Source organism: Notolepis coatsorum, assembly GCF_963971535.1.
Source record: "Notolepis coatsorum genome assembly, chromosome: 12".
Classification (NCBI taxonomy): Eukaryota; Metazoa; Chordata; class Actinopteri; order Aulopiformes; family Paralepididae; genus Notolepis; species Notolepis coatsorum.
In genome coordinates, this window is record NC_140176.1 from 6,105,705 (window position 1) to 6,127,393 (window position 21,689).

The 21,689-nt window shown below is 44.1% G+C and overlaps 1 protein-coding gene across 1 annotated transcript; it reads left to right on the top strand.

Moving 5' to 3' along the window:
* The first annotated feature begins 1,098 nt into the window (after nucleotides 1-1,098).
* cyb5a (cytochrome b5 type A (microsomal)) lies at nucleotides 1,099-13,551 on the top strand. The gene is made up of 5 exons (XM_084326681.1): nucleotides 1,099-1,460; nucleotides 6,116-6,244; nucleotides 10,188-10,217; nucleotides 10,360-10,394; nucleotides 11,518-13,551. Exons 1-5 carry the CDS (start codon nucleotides 1,311-1,313, stop codon nucleotides 11,621-11,623), a joined length of 450 nt encoding a protein of 149 aa, XP_084182807.1. The 5' UTR covers nucleotides 1,099-1,310; the 3' UTR covers nucleotides 11,624-13,551.
* The last annotated feature ends 8,138 nt before the right edge of the window (nucleotides 13,552-21,689 follow it).

A 21,689-nucleotide genomic window follows, 5' to 3' on the forward strand; every position in this document is an offset into this window, starting at 1 on the left:
GGGACCCTGATGTAAACAAGACGAAAGTCTTTCTCTGGTCTGCATCCCCTTAACAATTGTGTGTATTGAGCTGTACTGTATTGTACCCATTCTGCAATCTGTTAATAAAGTTTTCAATCAATCAATCAATCAATCAATCAATCAATCAATCAATCAATCAATGGTTTTTGAGATATTGGAACCCCTGGAAGTAGACATTACTGAAGTAGACATTATTAGTATTTATTAGAAATGCTAAAGAAAGTCTGGCGTTTTTCACAATTTATCTGAAAAACCACAGCAGCCACCCTAACATTTTCACAACATTATCTGTGTCTCTCTGTCTCCTTTCAGCATCCACGTTTTACTATTTGTATTTCCATGTGCTGTCTTTACTGGCCTTTGCTCCACTTTCTGAATATTAATATTATAAAACTACATATATATATATATATATATATATATATATATATATATATATATATATATATATATATATACAAAATAATAATAGACACTTTAGACATTAGGGAGGCTAGCTCACTAAATATTTTCAAAAGTAAGTTAAAAACCATTCTCTTCACCTTGCACTCTGCATGCTTTTATTCTGTCTACTACTTGATGCTAATTGTATGTATATTTGTACTGCTGTGAAGCACTTTGGGCTACACTTCTTCTTGTTTGAAAGGTGCTATACAAATAAAGTGTATTATTATTATTATTATTATTATTATTATTATTATTATTATTATTATTATTATTATTATTATTATTATTATTATTATTATTATTATTATTATGAATAATGACAATTAACAATTATTGGATGTATGCTGGGCTGATGAATGTGGAGAGAGAGAGGGGGTAAATACGACAGCTTTTACTGTACATAAAGATAAAGTTGGTCTGTGTGGACAAATAGAAATAGAATAGAAATAGAAATAGAAAATAAATGGGTTTTCCTCGAGACGATGAACTTCTATGAACTTTTGTCTATTGCCTAACGCGGATATGATTGACAGGGCTTAGCCGCCAATAGGAGAGTCCGAGAGTGACAGGTAAATAGAACAGAACGACCAATAACAGCGCGGAACAGATACCGGAGGGGGCGTGGTCAGGAACTCTGCAGCAACAGATGAAAGTTGCGCTCCGGAGGAACCGAAGCCAAATCATAATCAATAAAGTGTCGCTGCTGCTGCTGCGGATGTGTTGCAGAGTCATTATTATTAATATATACTGACTGATATCACCACCGGACCGGACAGATTTTATTCATCGATCGGTAGGTTTTTTTCCCCCCCACCGGACTTTTTTCTTTTTAATTTATTACTATGACACAAATGGAGGAAACGGTGGAGAACAACCAGGATGATGTGATTAAATACTACACGCTGTCAGAGGTCGAGGAGAGGAACACCTTCAAGAGTACGTGGATCATCCTGGAGAACAAAGTCTACGATGTCACCACATTTCTGGAGGAGGTGACACATTGACCCCATACACTTATTAATTATTAAAGCGTGAGCTGTACATTGTTTCAAACTTTCAGTGTTTTAACTCGCAGCACTGTCTGTGTTTATGATAATATAGCATATTTACAGTATGTGTCGCGCACGCAGGGTGGGTTATTATTGCTTTGAGTCTATATTTCCTCTTCTAACGTTAAGCAGATATCAATTGGTAACCTAGTTTGTTGGAGGTTCATATTACTAGTCAGATTAGATTCCCATTGTCTGGCATTCCCTCTTTCGGGTATATTATTGGTTATAGCCAAAGTCTTGATTAACACAAGCATGGTTTATGAGTTTTGACTGTAGGATTAATGATGCAACATAATTCATAATTTGATGTTATAGTTTTGGTTCAATGTCTTTTTGGTCGTTTTAAGTTAACTGTCGTTGTGCTGCAGTGGTTTAGCGGCATGCTGGGGTTAAAGTTCATGTAAGGACACTGTGGTCACGCTACTGAGCTGACACTTCTTCCTACTACTAATACTACTAATACTACTACTACTAATACTACTACTACTACTACTATTGCTGCTACTGCTACTACTACTGCTACTACTAATACTACTACTACTATTGCTGCTACTGCTACTACTACTACTACTACTACTGCTACTACTAATACTACTACTACTACTGTCTACTACTGCTGCTACCACTACTATTACCACTACCACCAAATCTTTCCTGTGACAAAATGGCAACCAATGTAATCAAAAAAGTCAACAAACGAACAAGATTCTTGTACCGGATCTCCTCTCTGGTAAACAAGAATACCCTGAAGGCTGGGTGGCGCAGCGGTCCGACTATAAGCGCTCGTCACCAACGCGAGAGACACTGGTATCGAATCCGGCTGTCAGCGTTGCCTCCGGCTTGGCCGGCCGTCATACTGACACAATTCAATTGGCAGAGTCAGCGGGAGGGAAGCTGGTGGGGTGGTATTCTGGTCGTTGTAAACAGCGACTCCTACAGGTCGGTCAGGGCGCCTGCACAGCGAGGGAGGGAGATGGTGAGGGTAGTGTGAGCCTCCCACACGTTACACTTCACCAATGAGAGTCCACGCTGGCAGGTGAAAAGATGCTGCTGGCTGTCTCCTATGTCTCGGAGGAAGCATCTGATAGACTTCAGGGCTCCCTAGACCGACCAGTGGGGGGGGCACATGCGAGCAACGACCCGGAAGGGGTGGGGGGGATTGGCATAACAACTAAAATTGGGATGAGGAGAAAAACACAGAAAAACAGGAGGAGAAAAAGTGGATACAAAAAAAATAAGAATACCCTGAAGACTCTAACAGGAGCACTCATTCAAGGGTACTACGACTAAGTTCAGTTCTGAATCTACCTGTATGATAACTCCAAGAAGTGTGGCCTCAGATTTTATTTGGTACTGTGGGAGAAATGTTCCCAGATCAATCAATGTAGACAGTCAGGTAGGCTTGAGAAACATGGGTTTAATACACAAATAGGTTCAGGTAAATCAAAGAGTTACAGCGGATGACTCTGAGTGAACACTGGCAGAGTCCAGACTGAGCTCCAGATAGACAATATTGGTTACATTATATACAGGAGAAGCGAGAGGTGTGTCCATTAGTAGTTGGACTGGAAAGGTGAGTGCACTGGTTGGTCTGTTGGGGGGTTTCGGGTCCATGAAGGTGGAAGGAAAGGTGAGTGGTGTGGGGTCTTTGAACACAATGGAGGGTGGGGGTGTCTTTTGTCTTCTTGTTGGTAATAGGAGATGATGAGTTTCATGCTCTCACAGTACCAAAGCACCTCAAAGGCACTAAAAACAAGATTACAAACATCACAAAACAAACTGGTCAGACTACTGCTTGACCTTACCCCTAGAACCCACCTCACCCCTGCCCACTTTGACAACCTAGGATGGCTTAGAGTAGACAACAGAGTACAGCAACTTGCAATGGGCCTGGTCTTCAAGATACATTACACCACGCAGTAAGGTACCCATGTACATGTCGAAATACTTCCCAAAGGTCAGTGAATACCACGGCCACAACACCAGAGGGAGCTCCACAAATCATGTTCAACCCAGATTCGGCACAAACAAGGGACTAAACACGTTTAGCAATTATGCCACATCAATGTGGAACGCCCTACCCACAGCCGTAAAATAATGTGAATCACTACCCACCTTCAAAACCGCTCTCAAAGAGCACCTACGGGAGGCTGCAATTCTAAACTGGCCCCTGTAAATGTCCAAACCCCCACCCAACCCCCTCCAATGTACAGTTTCTTCCCCCTCAAATGTATATACTCTCTTTTAGAAACTCTGTCTCTTAAACAGTACTGTGGTATATTTGTATTATATCTTGTATGTCATAAATGTCTGGATTTAACAGTACTGTTTATCTGTATGTCGTGTATGTCATAAATGTCATGATGAATTGAAAATGGGGGGACCCTGGCCTGATGTAAACAAGACGAAAGTCTTTCTCTGGTCTGCATCCCCTTAACACTTTGATTGCCTAAGGCTAAATTCATGATATACCATAGGTTGCCAGCTCTATTTGTCTATGGAGAAGTTCCCCTTCTTTGCAGAGCTATAACTTTTTAAATGCTATTGCTAAATTGCCATTATTAGGGCCCATTCAATGTCCTATATGTATTGTTCAGGGTGAAGCAACGTTAAACTTTTTCATTCACATATTCATACTAAAGTATGGTCTAATGTATAAGTATGTTTTCATCTCTTTCTGCAGCTTTCTCCAGAACGTGATCTATAGCCCCAAATGCATTATATTGATGATGAAATACAGTTTGATGGCAATCGGCGCAATATAAAAAATTCCAACTAGACATGGTTCTAGAAGTTACTACGTATTATGATCTGATGTTGACCGGATGGGTGAGGGGGCGTTTATAATTCCGTGGGCAACATTATACCATTCATCTAGTGTGGGTCATATGTTCATCGGATCAGTTAGGAGACATTGAAAAATAATGCTGAATCTTACCGTATCTTCCTCACGCCGTTGGGCGATGAGTGTGGAACAGACATTTTCCTATTATGGGATGTAGAAATATCGGGTCCATTTCCAGCTTGTATAATAGTATATACGTCCAAATCATGTTGTTTATCGAGTTATTGGCAATGGATCGCTATGTATTGTGACGAGCTAGAGTGCCGGAACATATACAGAGTGCCCGGAAGTAATATGGGTGAATAGCACATTGTCCAAGTAACTTCCTCTTTGGCGATTGCGCCGATCGGCCACCAGATGGCGCTCTTGAACCGCTAGAGGGTTCAGTGGGGCTTTTTGGTGGGTCTCAGGCCAGCGGATGGGAAATATGAATCCGATCACAGATTTTTGAAATATTGATATCAAAGACGAGTTACGGCGTCTTCGGCAACTTGAGCATGGCGGGGAAGGACGCCTAAACACGTTTTCGGCACTTAAAGTGTTAACACTTTGAGTGCCAGCCACGGCATAATTCGTTATTTCATGCCAAATTTCAGTGCCAGGAACGAGATATGCCGTTTTTTTATCGTTATTTTTTTATTAGCGATTTCCTAATCGGGATCGGCAAAAAAAAAAATATCAGTATTTTTTATTCATTTTTTATTCAACAAACATGACCATGTTCACGTCTTAAACTCATACTGAGGCCTTAGTTTTGGTTTTAAATTGCATATTCATTCATTCATTTATTTATTGTCACACAGAGCAGAAGAATTGTCAAAACAAACCAATAGTACCCAGCTGCAGAACAGCAGACCAGCCACACTCTCAGACCCAAACGCATTTCCTTTGATTTAATTATACATCAAATGATTTATGTCAAGGATTGCAATGCCTCGCTTGAATGAAGTTAACTTTTCACCTGGATAACGTCAACATTCAGGGTGAATGTAATGTGATAAATTGGGATACAAAAAAATTACAAATTTAAATTTCTCTTTTTTTGATCGGATCGGGAAAGATCGGTATCGGTAGATACTCAAAATCACATGATCGGGATCGGATCGGGAGCAAAAAAATGTGATCGGGACATCCCTAATTATTATATTATTACTACTACACACACAGTAAACACACAAGCACACAGACCAATTTCGACTACTGTGACAGTAATAATAATAATAATAATAATAATAATAATAATAATAATACATCAGATTTATATAGCGCTTTTCCAAGTGCTCAAAGACAGTGGTCACTGTGGAGGTAGAGCGGTCGTCTGGTAATCAGAAGGTTCCCGGTTCGATTCCCATTCCTCCCGGCAGCATGTCGAAGTGTCCTTGAGCGAGACACTTGTAACCCCTAACTGCTCCCGCTGAGCAGGTTGGCACCTTGCATGGTCGCCTCCGCCGTCAGTGTGTCAGTGAATGGGTGAATGTGAGGCATAAATTGTAAAGCGCACCCAGGAGGAGAGGAGGTTCTGAGGGAGGTGGGTCAGGTGTTGTTGTGGTTCTGACTGGACCCTGTGTCTCCCTCCTCAGCACCCAGGAGGAGAGGAGGTTCTGAGGGAGGTGGTGGGTCGGGTGTTGTTGTGGTTCTGACTGGACCCTGTGTCTCACTCCTCAGCACCCAGGAGGAGAGGAGGTTCTGAGGGAGGTGGTGGGTCGGGTGTTGTTGTGGTTCTGACTGGACCCTGTGTCTCACTCCTCAGCACCCAGGAGGAGAGGAGGTTCTGAGGGAGCACGCGGGAGCAGACGCCACTGAGAGCTTCGAGGACGTGGGACATTCGACTGACGCCAGGGAGCTCTGCCAGGGCATGCTGATAGGAGAACTGCATCATGTAAGTACAACTGTGTGTGTGACGTGTGTGTGTGTGTGGGGGGGGGGGGGGGGGCAGATGTGTGTGTGTTTGGTGTGCTTGTGTGTTTAGTCTGTGTGTGTGTTGTGTGTTTAATCTGTGTGTGTTGTGTGTTTTGTTTGCGTGTTTGGTTTAGTTTATATTTATTTAGTAGTTATGATAAAATAACACACCGTAATACATTTGTGTTAACAAGCAGGAGAGGAGGCCCAGAGGGTTCATTCAAGGTCACATGATTAAAACATTCATAAAAAAAAAAAGTGCCATTAGAATACCTTACATGTATATTACGTTACAAAACCCCACCAATTTAATAACATTTGGGAACCCTAATATCTGAACTATATAAGAGTCTGGTGTCTCTAATGGCTAACGGCCATGTTTTATTCTGTTCATATTATACAGATGAGGACTACCGTTTTCCTTATTTCTACCCAAGTGGGCATGAGATGTATTCAACTTGTACAGCCGAGTTTACAACACAGGTGTCCTGTACTCATCTCGTGGTGCACCAACCAACAACCCCCCCCCCTGTAGCAACAGCCTAAACAATAGTTCCTGTTGTAACAACGGCTGGTGGAGTATTTATGAATCTGAGCAGATTTTTTTTTTTTTTTTTTTGTATTTCTTTACTTTTGGTGCTCTATGTCCCTCCCACCACACTCTATGTCCTACTATGAATGAATGAATGAATGATTTTATTTCGGACTTCTTTTACAAAGCATAGTAGTAGAACATTTAAAAAAATATATATATACGAAAACATAAATAAAATGACCGAAAAGGTGTAGGTAGGTACTACACTCTGTGCCCCACCACGCTCTATGCCCCACCACGCTCTGTGGTCTACCACACACCAGTTAAAGAGAACATTCTCTTTACTGTTTGGAAGAAGGAGCTAAGTGTCCAAACTCCAAAGCAAGTATTTATTTTTTATTTTTTTATTATATTTCCCCCCCTTCTTTTTCCGTTTTTCTCCCCTCCCAATGTTAGTCGTTATGCCAATTTCCAATCCCCTTCCTGGTCGTTGCGCACTCTACCCCCTAACGTTGGTCCGGGAGAGACTATCACATCCTTCCTCCGACACATGTGTACCCAGCCCACCACTTCTTTTCACCTGGCAGCACGGACTCTCACTGAGAGAGTGTAACGTGTGGAAGGGTCACACTACCTCTCTTAGATCCTTCCCTCGCTGTGCAGGCGCCCCGACCGAACTGTAGGAGTCGCTGTCCACAACGACCCAGATCCACCCACCGGCTTCCCTCCCGCTGACTCTGCCAATCGAGCCAGTATGACGGCCGGCCAAGCCGGAAGCAACGCTGACAGCTGGATTCGATACCAGTGTCTCTTGCGTTGGTGACGAGCGCCTTGTCCGCTGCGCCACCCAGCCGTCCTCAAAGCAAGTATTTCTACCATTATTATGCAACGGACGTGCAAGTCGCTGAAGTAGAATGGAATAGGCTTATAGACTCAGCTGACCAGAAGGCAGTGTCTTTGAAACCGTCCTGTGTAACAGCAGCAGGAGGACATGAGCAATATATATATATATATATATTTCCTGGATCCAAAGATGCTCCTTCTATTGTGTTGGAATACACTAATAACCTTTTATTAAAATGTTTTCTTGTTTAATTATTTTCTCAATAAGGCTGATGCCTACTGTTCACAGACAGAGAGAGCCATAATACCTTTTCTGCTACAGAGAGGCTCCACCTGGTGGCCAGCTCCCCTCATTGCCAAAGGCAGACGTGCCACTTTTTCTTTGTTGTAAGCTCAATGTTCTGTATATAATAGTTCTTCAAGTTTTCTTTACTTGCTAAACTAAAATAAAAAGGGAGAATAAATATAGCATTCTGGCAGGAAATCCATCTCACTGCTGCTGACCTCTTGGACTTCAGGAATACGTTCTTCTCATCGTATAAAAATGCAAAAATAAATTGCCAGTTGACATATTGATCTAAAATTTGATTTGTTTTTAATTCATATCTGAGATAAGCAATGAAGAGGACAGATTTGTTCTGATGAAGGGGGGAATAGATCAAAGAGAGGTGTTTACGTCCCCCCTGGGAGAGATAGGTATTTCTTTAGAGAGGTGTATACGTTCCCCCTGGCTGTTTGTCTAAAGTCTTCCTGCAGCCTGGCTGTTTGTCTAAAGTCTTCCTGCAGCCTGGCTGTTTGTCTAAAGTCTCCCTGCAGCCTGGCTGTTTGTCTAAAGTCTCCCTGCAGCCTGGCTGTTTGTCTAAAGTCTCCCTGCAGCCTGGCTGTTTGTCTAAAGTCTTCCTGCAGCCTGGCTGTTTGTCTAAAGTCTTCCTGCAGCCTGGCTGTTTGTCTAAAGTCTTCCCGCAGCCTGGCTGTTTGTCTAAAGTCTTCCCGCAGCCTGGCTGTTTGTCTAAAGTCTTCCTGCAGCCTGGCTGTTTGTCTAAAGTCTCCCTGCAGCCTGGCTGTTTGTCTAAAGTCTTCCTGCAGCCTGGCTGTTTGTCTAAAGTCTTCCTGCAGCCTGGCTGTTTGTCTAAAGTCTTCCTGCAGCCTGGCTGTTTGTCTAAAGTCTTCCTGCAGCCTGGCTGTTTGTCTAAAGTCTTCCCGCAGCCTGGCTGTTTGTCTAAAGTCTTCCCGCAGCCTGGCTGTTTGTCTAAAGTCTTCCTGCAGCCTGGCTGTTTGTCTAAAGTCTTCCCGCAGCCTGGCTGTGTGTCTAAAGTCTTCCTGCAGCCTGGCTGTTTGTCTAAAGTCTTCCTGCAGCCTGGCTGTTTGTCTAAAGTCTTCCTGCAGCCTGGCTGTTTGTCTAAAGTCTTCCTGCAGCCTGGCTGTTTGTCTAAAGTCTTCCTGCAGCCTGGCTGTTTGTCTAAAGTCTTCCTGCAGCCTGGCTGTTTGTCTAAAGTCTTCCTGCAGCCTGGCTGTTTGTCTAAAGTCTTCCTGCAGCCTGGCTGTTTGTCTAAAGTCTTCCTGCAGCCTGGCTGTTTGTCTAAAGTCTTCCTGCAGCCTGGCTGTTTGTCCACACGTTGTAGACTAGAGGAACTGGTCTACTGTATGTTGAAAGCAACACAGTCCGTGTCCACATTCATGCCCCAGCTGTCCGTGTCGAGTCCCAGTAGTAGGGTTTGATTTCTTCAGCGTGCTGCCGGCTGGGGATTTAGGCTCAATGGTTCTCTCCTGGCTGGAGGCTCGTTAGACGGTGGACCTCCAGCAGAGAGTCATGCTCTCTAGCTCTCTTGTGATAACTATGACCAGCACACATACTGGGCTGCCTGATTGCTTTTACCAAACGGTTAGTGTTTCCGCGTTCCCGTTTTGCGCTCTGATTGGCCACTGACGTTTCTGGTCATGTGACATGTGCGCCCAATCGTGTGACGGCGAGTACTTTGGACGGTTAAGCTTAGGCGCTCTTTCGAAGTTGGTTAAGGTTAGAGTTTGTCGTAGAGCGTGGCGATATCGTGTGACGGCAAGTACTTTGGACGGTTAAGCTTAGGCGCTCTTTCGAAGTTGGTTAAGGTTAGAGTTTGTCTTAGAGCAGGGCGATATCGTGTGACGCAAGTTCTTTCGCCGGTTAAGCTTAGGCATTCTTTCGAAGTTGGTTAAGGTTAGAGTGTGGATCGTAGGCGTTAGGTAGTTTGCTGCTGGTCGAGGCGGAAATTGGCGCGTCATGCGATTGGGCGCACATGTCACATGACCAGAAACGTGCGTGGCCAATCGAAGCGCAAAACGGGAACGCGGAAAACGAACTGTTTGGTAAAAGCATAGACGCTACTGGGCTCTCACTCTCTCTCTCCTATCTATCTATTCTAAAGAAGGAATTCAGCCTCGTTAAATCCTTTTTCTCTTGCTTGCTCACTCACTCATAGTCCTCCTTAATTACATTGTCTAAAGAGGAAAAGATGAAGGAATGTAACCCCCCCTCTCTTTCTTTCTCTCTCTCTTTCTCTTTCTGCAGAACGACAGAGAAAAAATCGCCAAGCCATCAGTAAGTTAATCAAATTAAATCAACCACTGCGATAATCAAAGCTACAATAAGCTATATATATACATATATACCATTGTTAGTATATTTAACCTAAACATGTTTTTCATTAAGATGAATTGCTTACTGCCCCTCATGTCTGCAGGAATCCATTGTGACAACCATTCGTGAGGAGCCCAGGTACACACACACTCGCGTCTATACTTTCCGTAGCCGCATTTCTGGCAGACGCTCTCTGATTGGCCACTGTTGCCCAATCGCGTGACGAGCTGTGTCTTTGCCCATTTCCGCGTTGAACAGCCTGCAAACTACCTGGCGTTCTATCGCCATGCTCTAAGACAAACTCTAACCTTAACCAACTTCGAAAGAGTGCCTAAGCTTAACCGTCGAAAGAACTTGCCGCCACGCTCTAAGACAAATCGGCCAAAGACACGTCGGCCAATCAGAGAGCGTCTTGTCAGAAATGCGGCTACGGAAAGTATAGACGCCACACACACACACTCACAGACACACACACGCTAAGGCTGTCCCCGAAGCCTGTTTTTTGGATTCGAACTTCGTCAGGGTTTTTCGAACAAACGTTCGAACCTTCGTTTTAAATTTTTTTTTATTTCTAATTAAAATGCTGCTTTTTTTTTTTTTTTTTTTTATATCCTCAAACTAAATCCTCAATTTGAATGATGTGATTAATCTGATTAAATTAGTATTTTCTTCTTTTATTAAATCAACTTTCCAGCCCCAGACCCAGCCAGCCCAGGGAGAAGCCCCAGCCCAACTAAATCAATTAAATCAACTTTCTTTAATGAATATAACTCATCAGTTTATTTTAATACTATAATATTAGTGTAGCCTAATCTTTATCTGCAACTGTGAAGAAAAACCCCATTGGTTTAAACAGAATTAATAGAAAAAAAATTCGAATGTTGATTTAGAATTCGAATGCCAACGTAACGAACGAAGGTTCGAATGTTTGGGCTCAGCCATAACACACACACTCACACACTCACACACACAGACACACGTGCACACAGACACACACAGACACACACACACTCTCTCTCTCTCTCTCTCTCTCTCTCTCTCTCTCTCTCTCTCTCTCCTAAAATCGGTTCCACTCTGGGACTGTTGATTCACTATCAGTCCATCCATCCACCTATAAACCTTATTGTTGTTAAGGTCTATTAGAAATATTGTGTGTGGTTACTTAGTTGCACATGATGACACTCTCCCCTCATAGTGGGGTTTATTAAGATGGAGGATCTGGTAACGTACAGTATTTCTAACTAGTGGTTTGTGTTTCTAGCTGGTGGGCTAACTGGTTAATTCCTGCTCTGACGGCGGCCGTAGTAACCCTGATGTACCGCCTATACACCACAGAGGACCAGTTGACCACCACAGAGGACCAGTGACGTCATCAGTGTCAGACACGCCACCATGATGTCATCAACGGGCACCGCCGCCGCCTCTTACGCCAGTCAATCAATCAAAACTCACCAGCGCCAAGCTGACAGCTGCGCGGACCAATAGCTGGGGTTGGAACATTATACATTATATAGAAACCGCTTTTCTAGAACAGACATGCCTATTCATTTCAGTGGGTATTGAGTCGAAGGAATTATGGACAGATAGATACATAATACAGTATGCTGTATTTGTGGGTTACACAACAAATGGCATGGCATTACTACCGATCTTTCTTTGTGCTTGTTAGCATAACAAAGTTATTCATTCTCACCAATTTCATGTAATTAATTCTTACATTTGAAAGTGGAGACAAATATGAGTCAATATGTGAGGGCATATTAGCTTCTCCAATAATAAAAAAACAAGTGTAATAGATGACCCAGTCACAATGTCCATGTAATCTTAAGTCTGTGTCTTGTCTATTAAATGTACCCATTGACTCTCAGTGTAAATGTTTAAATACCATACCTCAGGTCCGACATGTCTGTTCTAGGAACACTAACTCTATGCGACAGCAGTTCATTCACAATGCCTTGCTACAATACCTAAGATTCATTTCTTGCTACTTAACCAACCAATCATGCAGCATCATTCGATGAAGTCATTTCCTGTTGTTATTATTGTTGTCCTTTGCATTCAGAGATTTAAGATATTAATGCATTCCATAAGGGATAATGCCAGACGAGCTGCACATTAACATATTTGAATAACATATTTCATCCGCTGAGTCCATTCAAATGTGTTCATGTGGAGCTCAAACGGTATCATCCCACTATACCATGGCCAATGGTCAAAGATACAAATGATTTAATTAAAATAAGGAGCATTTATTCATGTTTCCATGCTTTTTGTATTCAATATTAACACTTGTGACACGCTAAAGCTAATGTTATGCTAGCAGGCATCATGGTCACTAGCCTTGCATAAGGTTTGCAAACATTGAATATGTTTGTATGAACAGTATATGTATGAACATTGAACAGTATATGTATGAACATTGAACAGTATGTTTAATACAAAGCTTAGGTAGCTTTTTCTTCAGTGTTTCTACTTGAATCTGCTGCTGACTGTGTGACATTCCATACAGCATATTGGATAGTTACCTAAGCTTTGTGTTAAATATACTGTTCGATCATATTTACTCTTTGCAAACCTTAGGTAACACTAGTAACCGTAACGCCTGCTAGCATAACATTAGCTTAGCAAATCCCTCCCCTTCCGCTAACAACCTATTTCAGAAAAGATATGTACGGTAGTTGATGGCGAGAGACAGATATATTTTTTTAATCCTGTTTGAGTTGTGCCATGAATTACACATGTGACATTTTGTCAATAAATACAAATTAGCTTGACAAGCAAGTTAGTTATAATGTTAGCTAACATTATCGATAGCTTTTGATGCTGTAATGTAACGTTAGCTAGCTGACATTTACACTTTTAAAATTGGTCATTCATGGCACAACTCGAACGGGATAAAAAAAAAGTTGTCCCTTGACCACCTTATTGTACATATTTTTTCACAAAATGGGGTCCCGTGGTGGTCCAGTGGACATGGAGGGACGTCGCAGCTCTATTGTGTTGTACTTGTGAGTGTCCATTACACCCAGGCCATGGTATAATATGTTTGATTCAGCTATACATGAATATATAAATATATATTATATATATTTTTTTGTGGATAATTTTGTAGAAATTAAATTATTTGTATAATTTTATTTTTATTATATATCTTTGTATAAAAAAAAAAGAAAACAGAAAAAAATTAAAAGAAATGTATGACATATTATAATCATGTAAATGCCAGCGTTGCGAGTGCCATGGCAGCACCATATCGATTTTTGTGTATGATAATTCATCTGATGTGCTTCAGCTATTAAAGGATCATGCCAATTTTCTTTTCATGTCATATTGAAATGGTGAAATAGTAATGTACTGTATATGGTTTGGTTCTCAACCGCTGTCATGTCATGGACCTCCCAGACCTAACGGGTCATGGACCCCTACGTGATACGGTTCTGTACCAGGGACCCCCACCTTGTTGGATGTGATTTTTAGTCTAGCATGGACTGGTACTGTAGGGGAGATATTTCTTTTCATTTCAACCTTTATTTAAAATCGTAAGCATCTGAGGTTTCCCTCATTTACAGAAACGACGATTGTACAAAAATGTAAACGGTACATAATACAAACAATATTCACAAATTTAAACACCAGAGTAAAAATAATAATTATTAGTAGTATAGTAGTAGTATCCTATTAATTAATAAAAGAGAAGTTGGCAGTTACAATATACCATTAGATCAATGACTACTGATTACACAGTAAAACACCTTTATTTCCTGGGATCATTGTTTTATTATTTAATAGAATAATAATAACAACAACAATAATAAGTAATAACAATGAGTAGATTGGTTAAAATGTGAAATATCACTTATTTGCACAACTCACCGTTGGAAGATAATAATAATAAATTAGATTAGATTTAAATTATATTTATGGTAGTGAGACAAACAACAGAAAAGTATAACAAACACAGGATGGATGGGTGGGCGAGTGGAGAAGAGATGGGTCTTGACTTGAGGCAGGACTTTGAGACTTTGAGTTGAGAGATGTTAAAAAATGTTTAAACCTTATGCTGCCATCTAGTGGTCATTAATTGTAATTGGTACATTTTATCATCATTTAGAATTTTAAGCGGCAGTTTAACCACTACACCACCGTGCCGCTAAATGTAAACTAGAATAATAATAATAATAGGATGGGTGTCTGTGTTCTCTCTGTCTGAGAGAAGACGCACAGAAATGAGAGGAGATGCACCAAAATCCATTCCCAGACAACAGTACTTTGTTGGCGGTGTGAAAATATGCAGAGAAACATTAATATATTTTATTCATATCTTTTATTATTTCCTTCCTGGTTTTAATTCCAAGGCTTAGGCCCATGATGTCATCATCGTCCTATAGGAAGGAGGAGAGCGGGTCACAAAACACACATCAACCAATCAGCCAGCAACCTCCCCCAATTATTCCCATTACACAGTTCTGTATCATTAGGGGATCCGCTTGGCATCACTCATGCACTATCTCGCATACGTGCACGCGCACTGAATAAAGACCACAAATGTACCTTTAATCCCAATATTCGTCTGACCACACCCCTATCAGTTTACCCATATAAGCAGGGGTGGGGCCACCCACTCGCCTCCTTCTCGCTTTCACCACAAGGAAGAAGTGCCTCGGTAGATCCCCACACTTGACACCATGATGGAAGAAAGAATTAGGAGCAGAGTTGGGAAACAAGGATACGTTGACATCATCTTTATTTTCTCTCTCACTATTTTCGAGAAAATACGGCGATATTGTCTTCGTACTGGAGTGTCTGGAAGATGATGATCATTCTAAAAATCCTCCACCGGTTTTCGTATTGGGAGTTCGTGCCGCTACATGCTTTTCCAACTGCAGTCCTTGCTGTGTGCTGGTTGCGGTAAAGGCACAGCTGGGCTGTAGGACGCGCCGCTGTTGTGAGAAGCGGTGGGTTCCTGGTTTTGGTGAGTTATGTTTTGCTGGCAGGCTCCACTTGTCTGTTAGTGCTATGGGGGATAATTGACAATGTTTATGAAAACCGGCCCCAGGCTAGGGTCCTTTGTTCAGCCTCCTAGGCGACAGAAGACCTTGGTCTGAAGCCATTTTAGTTTTAACTAGTGGGCCGCGACCATTAACACTGGTGATCCCTGTGTTTTCTGGACGAGTGGGTATCTCTCTGTCCCGTGTTAAGCCCCATCTTTCATATCCGAATGAGAGTATTCCTTCACGAGGAGATATGTGCATAAGATGTTCGATAGCGGAAGATCTATGTTCAAGTCAGCTACACAGGCCGGTTTGGTATTGTGCTGATTCCGTCGGGTGTTGGTAAAATCACCGTTGTAAAGCTGTGTTGACATCTTGTTTCTCTTTTCTCTTAAAAAGTGAGGAGGGTTTCAGAACGACGGCCTGTCTGGGTGAGTGTTATATCATTGTGTACAAGTTCAGGTGATAGCTGCTTAGCTTACGGTTAGCCAGTCAGCTGTTAGCTGCGGCGTTAGCCTGCTGGGATCACTGCGTGGCCTACAGAGGTTGGGCCTACTGTTAGCTGCGGCGCTAGCTGTTGTGATCACTAGGAAACGTTAGCTTGCTGCTATCGGACAAGGCCAGCGCGAGGTAGCTCCGGCTACTCGCGCGCCGCCGTGAGCTCCCCTCTGGTCGCGTGCGCCGTTCGCTCGGCGTCTCGCGAGCAGGGGCAATAGCGACCGACGGTTGGAGCGGCCGTTAGCTTAATGCTACTCTGTTGAACGTGCTTTGATTATAACATGTTTTACACTCTTGACTACGACGTCATCTTTGACAGGGGATGTTCGTCGACCCTGCCCTGAGCCAGGACGGCAAGGATTGCGTCAACAAAGAGGACTGTAGCGACGGGTTGGAGCGGCGACGCTGCCCAGTTCGAACAACACAGGAGCGGCTGTGTTGTCTACGGGGTCTTGAGACTGCACTTCGCTGATCTACGTTCCGGGTAGGACAAGGTTTGGCCAGACCTTATAACACGTCTTCTGGCTTTACCTTTCTAAATGTTTTGTGAATAACGATGTTTTCCCAAAACGTGTGTTGCTGCAATACATTTAGGATACGACGCGAGTTATGTGTGAACTGTCTTTGTCACTGGCAGTTAGCTTCTCCGTGCAAATCGGGTTGTTGTTACAGATGTGAAAATGGTCTGGTTGTTGTGTGAGAAACATCATGTGTGTTTGTATGTACCGTGTACTCACAACTAAGGTAACTAACCTATGAAGCTATGCTTAGTGACAAGTGAGTAAAAGAATGTTCTTTTTTCAGCCTGTGATGACAATGAACAGTGTGTTCACATATTAACAGGTTTTCCTGTTTTAACTGGCCGTATTAAGGGTAAAGCAGGAGGATTGTGTTTTCCCCCCGGTTCCCTGCGACTTTTTCATCCTCCTATCAGACATGTTGTTGCACTACATTGTGTCTTTTGTGTGGTAGGGATGCGATGTAACCCTTAGCTTGATTGCTGAGGTTGTGCTAAAACTGCTGGAGAAACTTTATTTTCCTAAAAGAAAAGATTGTTTGGTCGCTGTCGTGTGTGCTTAGCAAGGCCTGTGGCCGATACTAATCGAGAATTATGTATTCTCTCATTATGAAAAACGGCGTTCCTCTGGAGTGTTTTTGCCATTTTTTGTAGGTGATAATGGGTTGTGTGTGTCATGTGACCTACAACTGGGTTAGACTGGCCACAGAAGCACATGTGTATGTTGGACCGGGGCTCTTAGAGAGCCCTCTCTATTCTGTGTTTTTTCCTTAGTAAAAATCAGATAGCAGGTTAGCTCATGCGCTGTGTGAAGCTGTCAAACGCTTCATAGAGCTGACTATGACTGTGTCATGTTCTCTTTTTGTCATTACATCGTATCATGGGTGTGGGGTCGTAAAGGGGTGAACTGGTAACCTTTCCTCTCCCCCTTGTTTCTGTCGGTCAGGGGTACACCCCCTGTCCTTCAAGGTTCCTGTCACGTTGCGGTTCGACACATTACGGGGTGGGGGGGTGTACGGAATATGCCTGGAATATTGGGCGTGTGCACCGCAGAAATTCCCCCGCCATGGAGTACGTCACCATGCGCGTCTCTGTTGGTAGGACTTCCGTGTGCTGTTCAGGTCCATGTGATGGATCTGTTTCGGGGGGGGTGGTCAGGGCTCCTCCTCACCAAGCGCCTATTCGGGCCTTCTGTGGGTTCGGACTCCTCCTTCCATGTGAGGGAGCCTCCATCAGAGTACAGAGCCTTCCTCCTCAGATTGTCAAAGTGAGTGGACCCTCTAGAAGGTGTCCTATTCTATTGTGTATGTACTCGATTCAATTCGATTATTGAGTGTGTATGGGTTCAGTGCCTCTTCCCCGGAGAGCCCTAAAACCAATTTTTTACATGGCTCAAGATGCAATATATTCTTTTCAATCTGTACAGCTCGCGTGGGAAGTCTCTCTGGGGATCCCCGTCTCCTTCCTATGGGAGGGTGGTGGGATGTAAAAATGTGAACAATTTTTACCCCCGGCTGTGTAGACTGGGATACATACTGTTGGTGCTTCCTTCTTTTCTATTCAAAAAGTGTTGGAGTTAGGAAGTGTCACACCCCTCTTGTCGTTCCCCTGGGCGCCTTGGGGATTCAGTGACAGGTCTAAATAGCCTGTTCATTGATGGGGGTGTGTCCCGACGCACGTATAGTGCTAGCTCGCTGTAAACAGGCGACTGACTGGCACGCCTTGGTTGCTTGTGGTTAAAACGGCGTTTTTATAAAGCAACTGGGATGGGGGTTTTTCCTCTTCCGACGACCACATCCCACGACCTGGGTTGGTTATCGACGGATTCTCGTTCATGTCTGGGGGATGATGACCGAATGGATCTGAACATATGTAGAGGGGTCTCACGCCCTTGGGGTGGGCCACCAGGCGCGGTTCGCCCGAACGTCTGGGTGGCGCCTTCTTTTCATGTTAAGATCGACACGCATATCTGCCCTTTCTCCTGGAGTAGGCATGTCGGCGTGGTTAGGGCACGGGACTGGTTCTGGTCACGCTGGTCCGGATCAGTTGAACCCGTTGTCCGCCGGGGATGCAGATCTGCTGTTCTGGTACCCTGAGGGACTTGGGCTTTTTTCAGGGGGAAAAATGCCAGGTCGGTCCGGGTGTCACAGGGTTAAGCGCTATGGAGACCCTGGTTGGGTACGTTTTTTACTCAGCACTGTCGTAATGGCTTACGGCCATGCCAACCTGTACACGCTCGATCTCGTCGGATCTCGGCCGCTACACAGGTTGGTCCTGGTTAATACTTGGTTGGGAGACCGCCTGGGAATACCAAGTACGGTGTGCTTAGGGGCTGGTTCTCCATTCTTTTTCGCTCCTCTCTCACGCATGGCGAAGAGGGGCCTGTTGGGGTGGTCTTTGACCTCCTTTAGTGACCCTGTGCTTCCCGTATCGCCAGGCCCGGTCCGAAGTAATGTTTCGTCGACCCGTAGGCCTGGGTTAACCCTTTTTTGAAAACTGAAACACTTGTACTGCGGTATAGCCGGTGTATACCCGCAGGTGTGTTTTGGAGTTTTTTCTTGAGGGGTTATAGGAACAACCACCGCATTGGGTAACACCAAGGTGGTTGATTCCCTGGTGTGTTGGAGCAGTGTCAACTCCCGGGTTCACCGTTTGAGGGTGCCCCTGCACGTTCATGACGTCTGCCAATCGTGTCAGCCTTCTCTGCCTCAACCCCTCTGGGTGGGGTTTTTTAAATGGAGGCTTGGTCATGCAACACCGCCAGCTTACGCTCCTTCCGCCGGGGCGGCTGTGTTCAGCTGTCCCCTCTGGCGCCTGTCTCGTCCGCAGTCTCCAGGCTAGGGTTAATAGCCTGTTGCCTGGTTTTTCCCCGGTGCGCTGCCTGCTTCCGTTGGTTAACCTTTTTTGTGTGCTTACGGCCATGCTGACTGCCTGTTGCAGGGTCAGTGTGCCAGGCGGTGTACTATTGGGGGGACGGGGCCCGCTCGGCTGAGGGGCCTTTGTCCGAATACGCTGGCGATGTGGGGGGCGGGGCACTACGTGCCCACCTGGTGGGGTCTTGATGCTGGCATCATGGACTTCTCCGGGCCCCCATTCCAGGGAGTCCAGTCATTTTGGTGGGTCTGGGTCTTCCTTCGCGCTCCGCTGCTACGGCCTTGCCACGGGGTTGGGTTTGCCCTTGACCCCGTGATTCTGGGGGCAGTAACGAGGTTGTTTCCCTCCGTTCGTTCCCGGGTGGCATGCGGGTTGTGCGTGTGTGTAGTCGTGGGGTCAAGCCACGGTCTGCTCACCCTGTGCGTTGAGTTGCTTGAGTGCCTCTTCGCACGGTCGGGTCCGTCGCCCTCCCGGTAAACCTCTAATAGGGGGGGTGCCCTCCATTAGGGGGGGTCGGGGGGGCTCGGCCCTCCCTGTTCTGTTGGTTGTGGGGGGCCTTCAGCGGGGTGTATTTGTCGGCCAGTGGCTCCGCTTGGCCTCCCTTTGTGCATGAGTGATGCCAAGCGGATCCCCTAATGATACAGAACGTTAGGTTATGACTATAACCAAGTTCTGTTAATTAGGGGTGACGCTTGGCATCCGACGGCCGCTGCAGCCCTTGACCTCGCCTTGTGGTGAAAGCTTGGGAAGGAGGCGAGTGGGTGGCCCCACCCCTGCTTATATGGGTAAGCTGATAGGGGTGTGGTCAGACGAATATTGCGATTAAAGGTACATTTGTGGTCTTTATTCAGTGCGCATGCACGTATGCGAGATAGTGCATGAGTGATGCCAAGCGTCACCCCTAATTAACAGAACTTGGTTATAGTCATAACCTAACGTTACAGCTGTCTCTGATCATTGCAATCACAGGCATCGTTAACCCGGTCACTACCACACTACCAAAGGGTTAACCCTTTCACTGGTTAACCACCTGTAGTGTGGTGGTGAAAGGTTAACCTTCTGTAGTGTGCTAGTGAAAGGTTAACCTTCTGTAGTGTGGTAGTGAAAGGTTAACCTTCTGTAGTGTGGTAGTGAAAGGTTAACCGTCTGTAGTGTGCTAGTGAAAGGTTAACCGTCTGTAGTGTGGTAGTGAAAGGTTAACCTTCTGTAGTGGGGTAGTGAAAGGGTTAATGTTCCTAGTGAGGCCTTCACACAACCTTGGGAAAACGGCGGTACACACAGTCTTTAGTAAAAATAAATCCGTACCAGGGGAGACTTACGTCTGTATATTTATACCAGGGTGGGCTGTACTTATGCACATATTTATATTATTGATATAGTACAGTATATACACATGTTTCACTTATTCACTCACTCAGAGATCCAGTGCAGATTTCAAGGGCAAGCGTCCCTGTTTTACTATATATCTTTATTTTATTATATTTGTATTATTATTATCCTAGCTTGTATACTTTATCTTTATTTTATTTTATTTGTATTATTATTATTATCCTAGCTTGTTTGCTTTATCTTTATTTTATTCAATTTGTATTATTATCCTAGCTTGTTTACTTTTGTATTATTATTATCCTAGCTTGTTTACTTTTGTATTATTATCCTAGCTTGTTTACTTTTGTATTATTATCCTAGCTTGTTTGGATTCTTATTCTCACCTGTACCTCTCCTGTGCTTCATTCTAAATGTTGCTTGACAGCTGCATTTGCCTGTGGAGATTAATGAAGGTTTGTCTAATCTTATTCACAGGAGGAGCGCACACACAGATGGCCTGGTGTGTTGAGATGTCAGGTTGTTGTTACCCCCTATTCTGTCCCCCTCTGTGTGTGTCTCTCTCTCTGTCCCCCTCTCTTTGTCTCTCTCTGTCCCCCTCTCTTTGTCTCTGTCTGTCTCTCTGTCCCTCTCTCTGTCTCTCTCTGTTTCTCTCTCTCTCCCTATTATGTCCCCCTCTCTGTCTCTCTGTGTCTGTCTCTGTGTGTCTCTCTCTCACTCTCACATATGGATTAGATGCTCTCCCTTTCTCTCAATCTATATTTGTTTCACGTGCGCGCACACACACACACACACACTGAACAGACATGTCCATCAGATGAGGGCAAGGAGGGTCAGGCTGGGGGGTCAGGCTGAGGGGTCAGGGGGCTTTAGAGGGTTGATCTACAAGGCCCTGCTGGTTCTATTAATAGACGGTTGTATTGGTTTAAGGATGAGCACTGACCCAGTCTCTCTCTCACACACACACACACACACACACACACACACACACACACACACACACACACACACACACACACACACACACACACACACACACACACACACACACACACACACACACACACACACACACACACACACACAGGTGTAAAGATCACATTACTCAACTACTGGTAGCTGTTTTGCCAGCTAAATACTTACCTGCATTTCCCAAAAGCACCATGGGAATTAACTCTATTTCTATTTAGCTTTTCTTGTCTTCTGTCCACAAAGCACTTTACAATT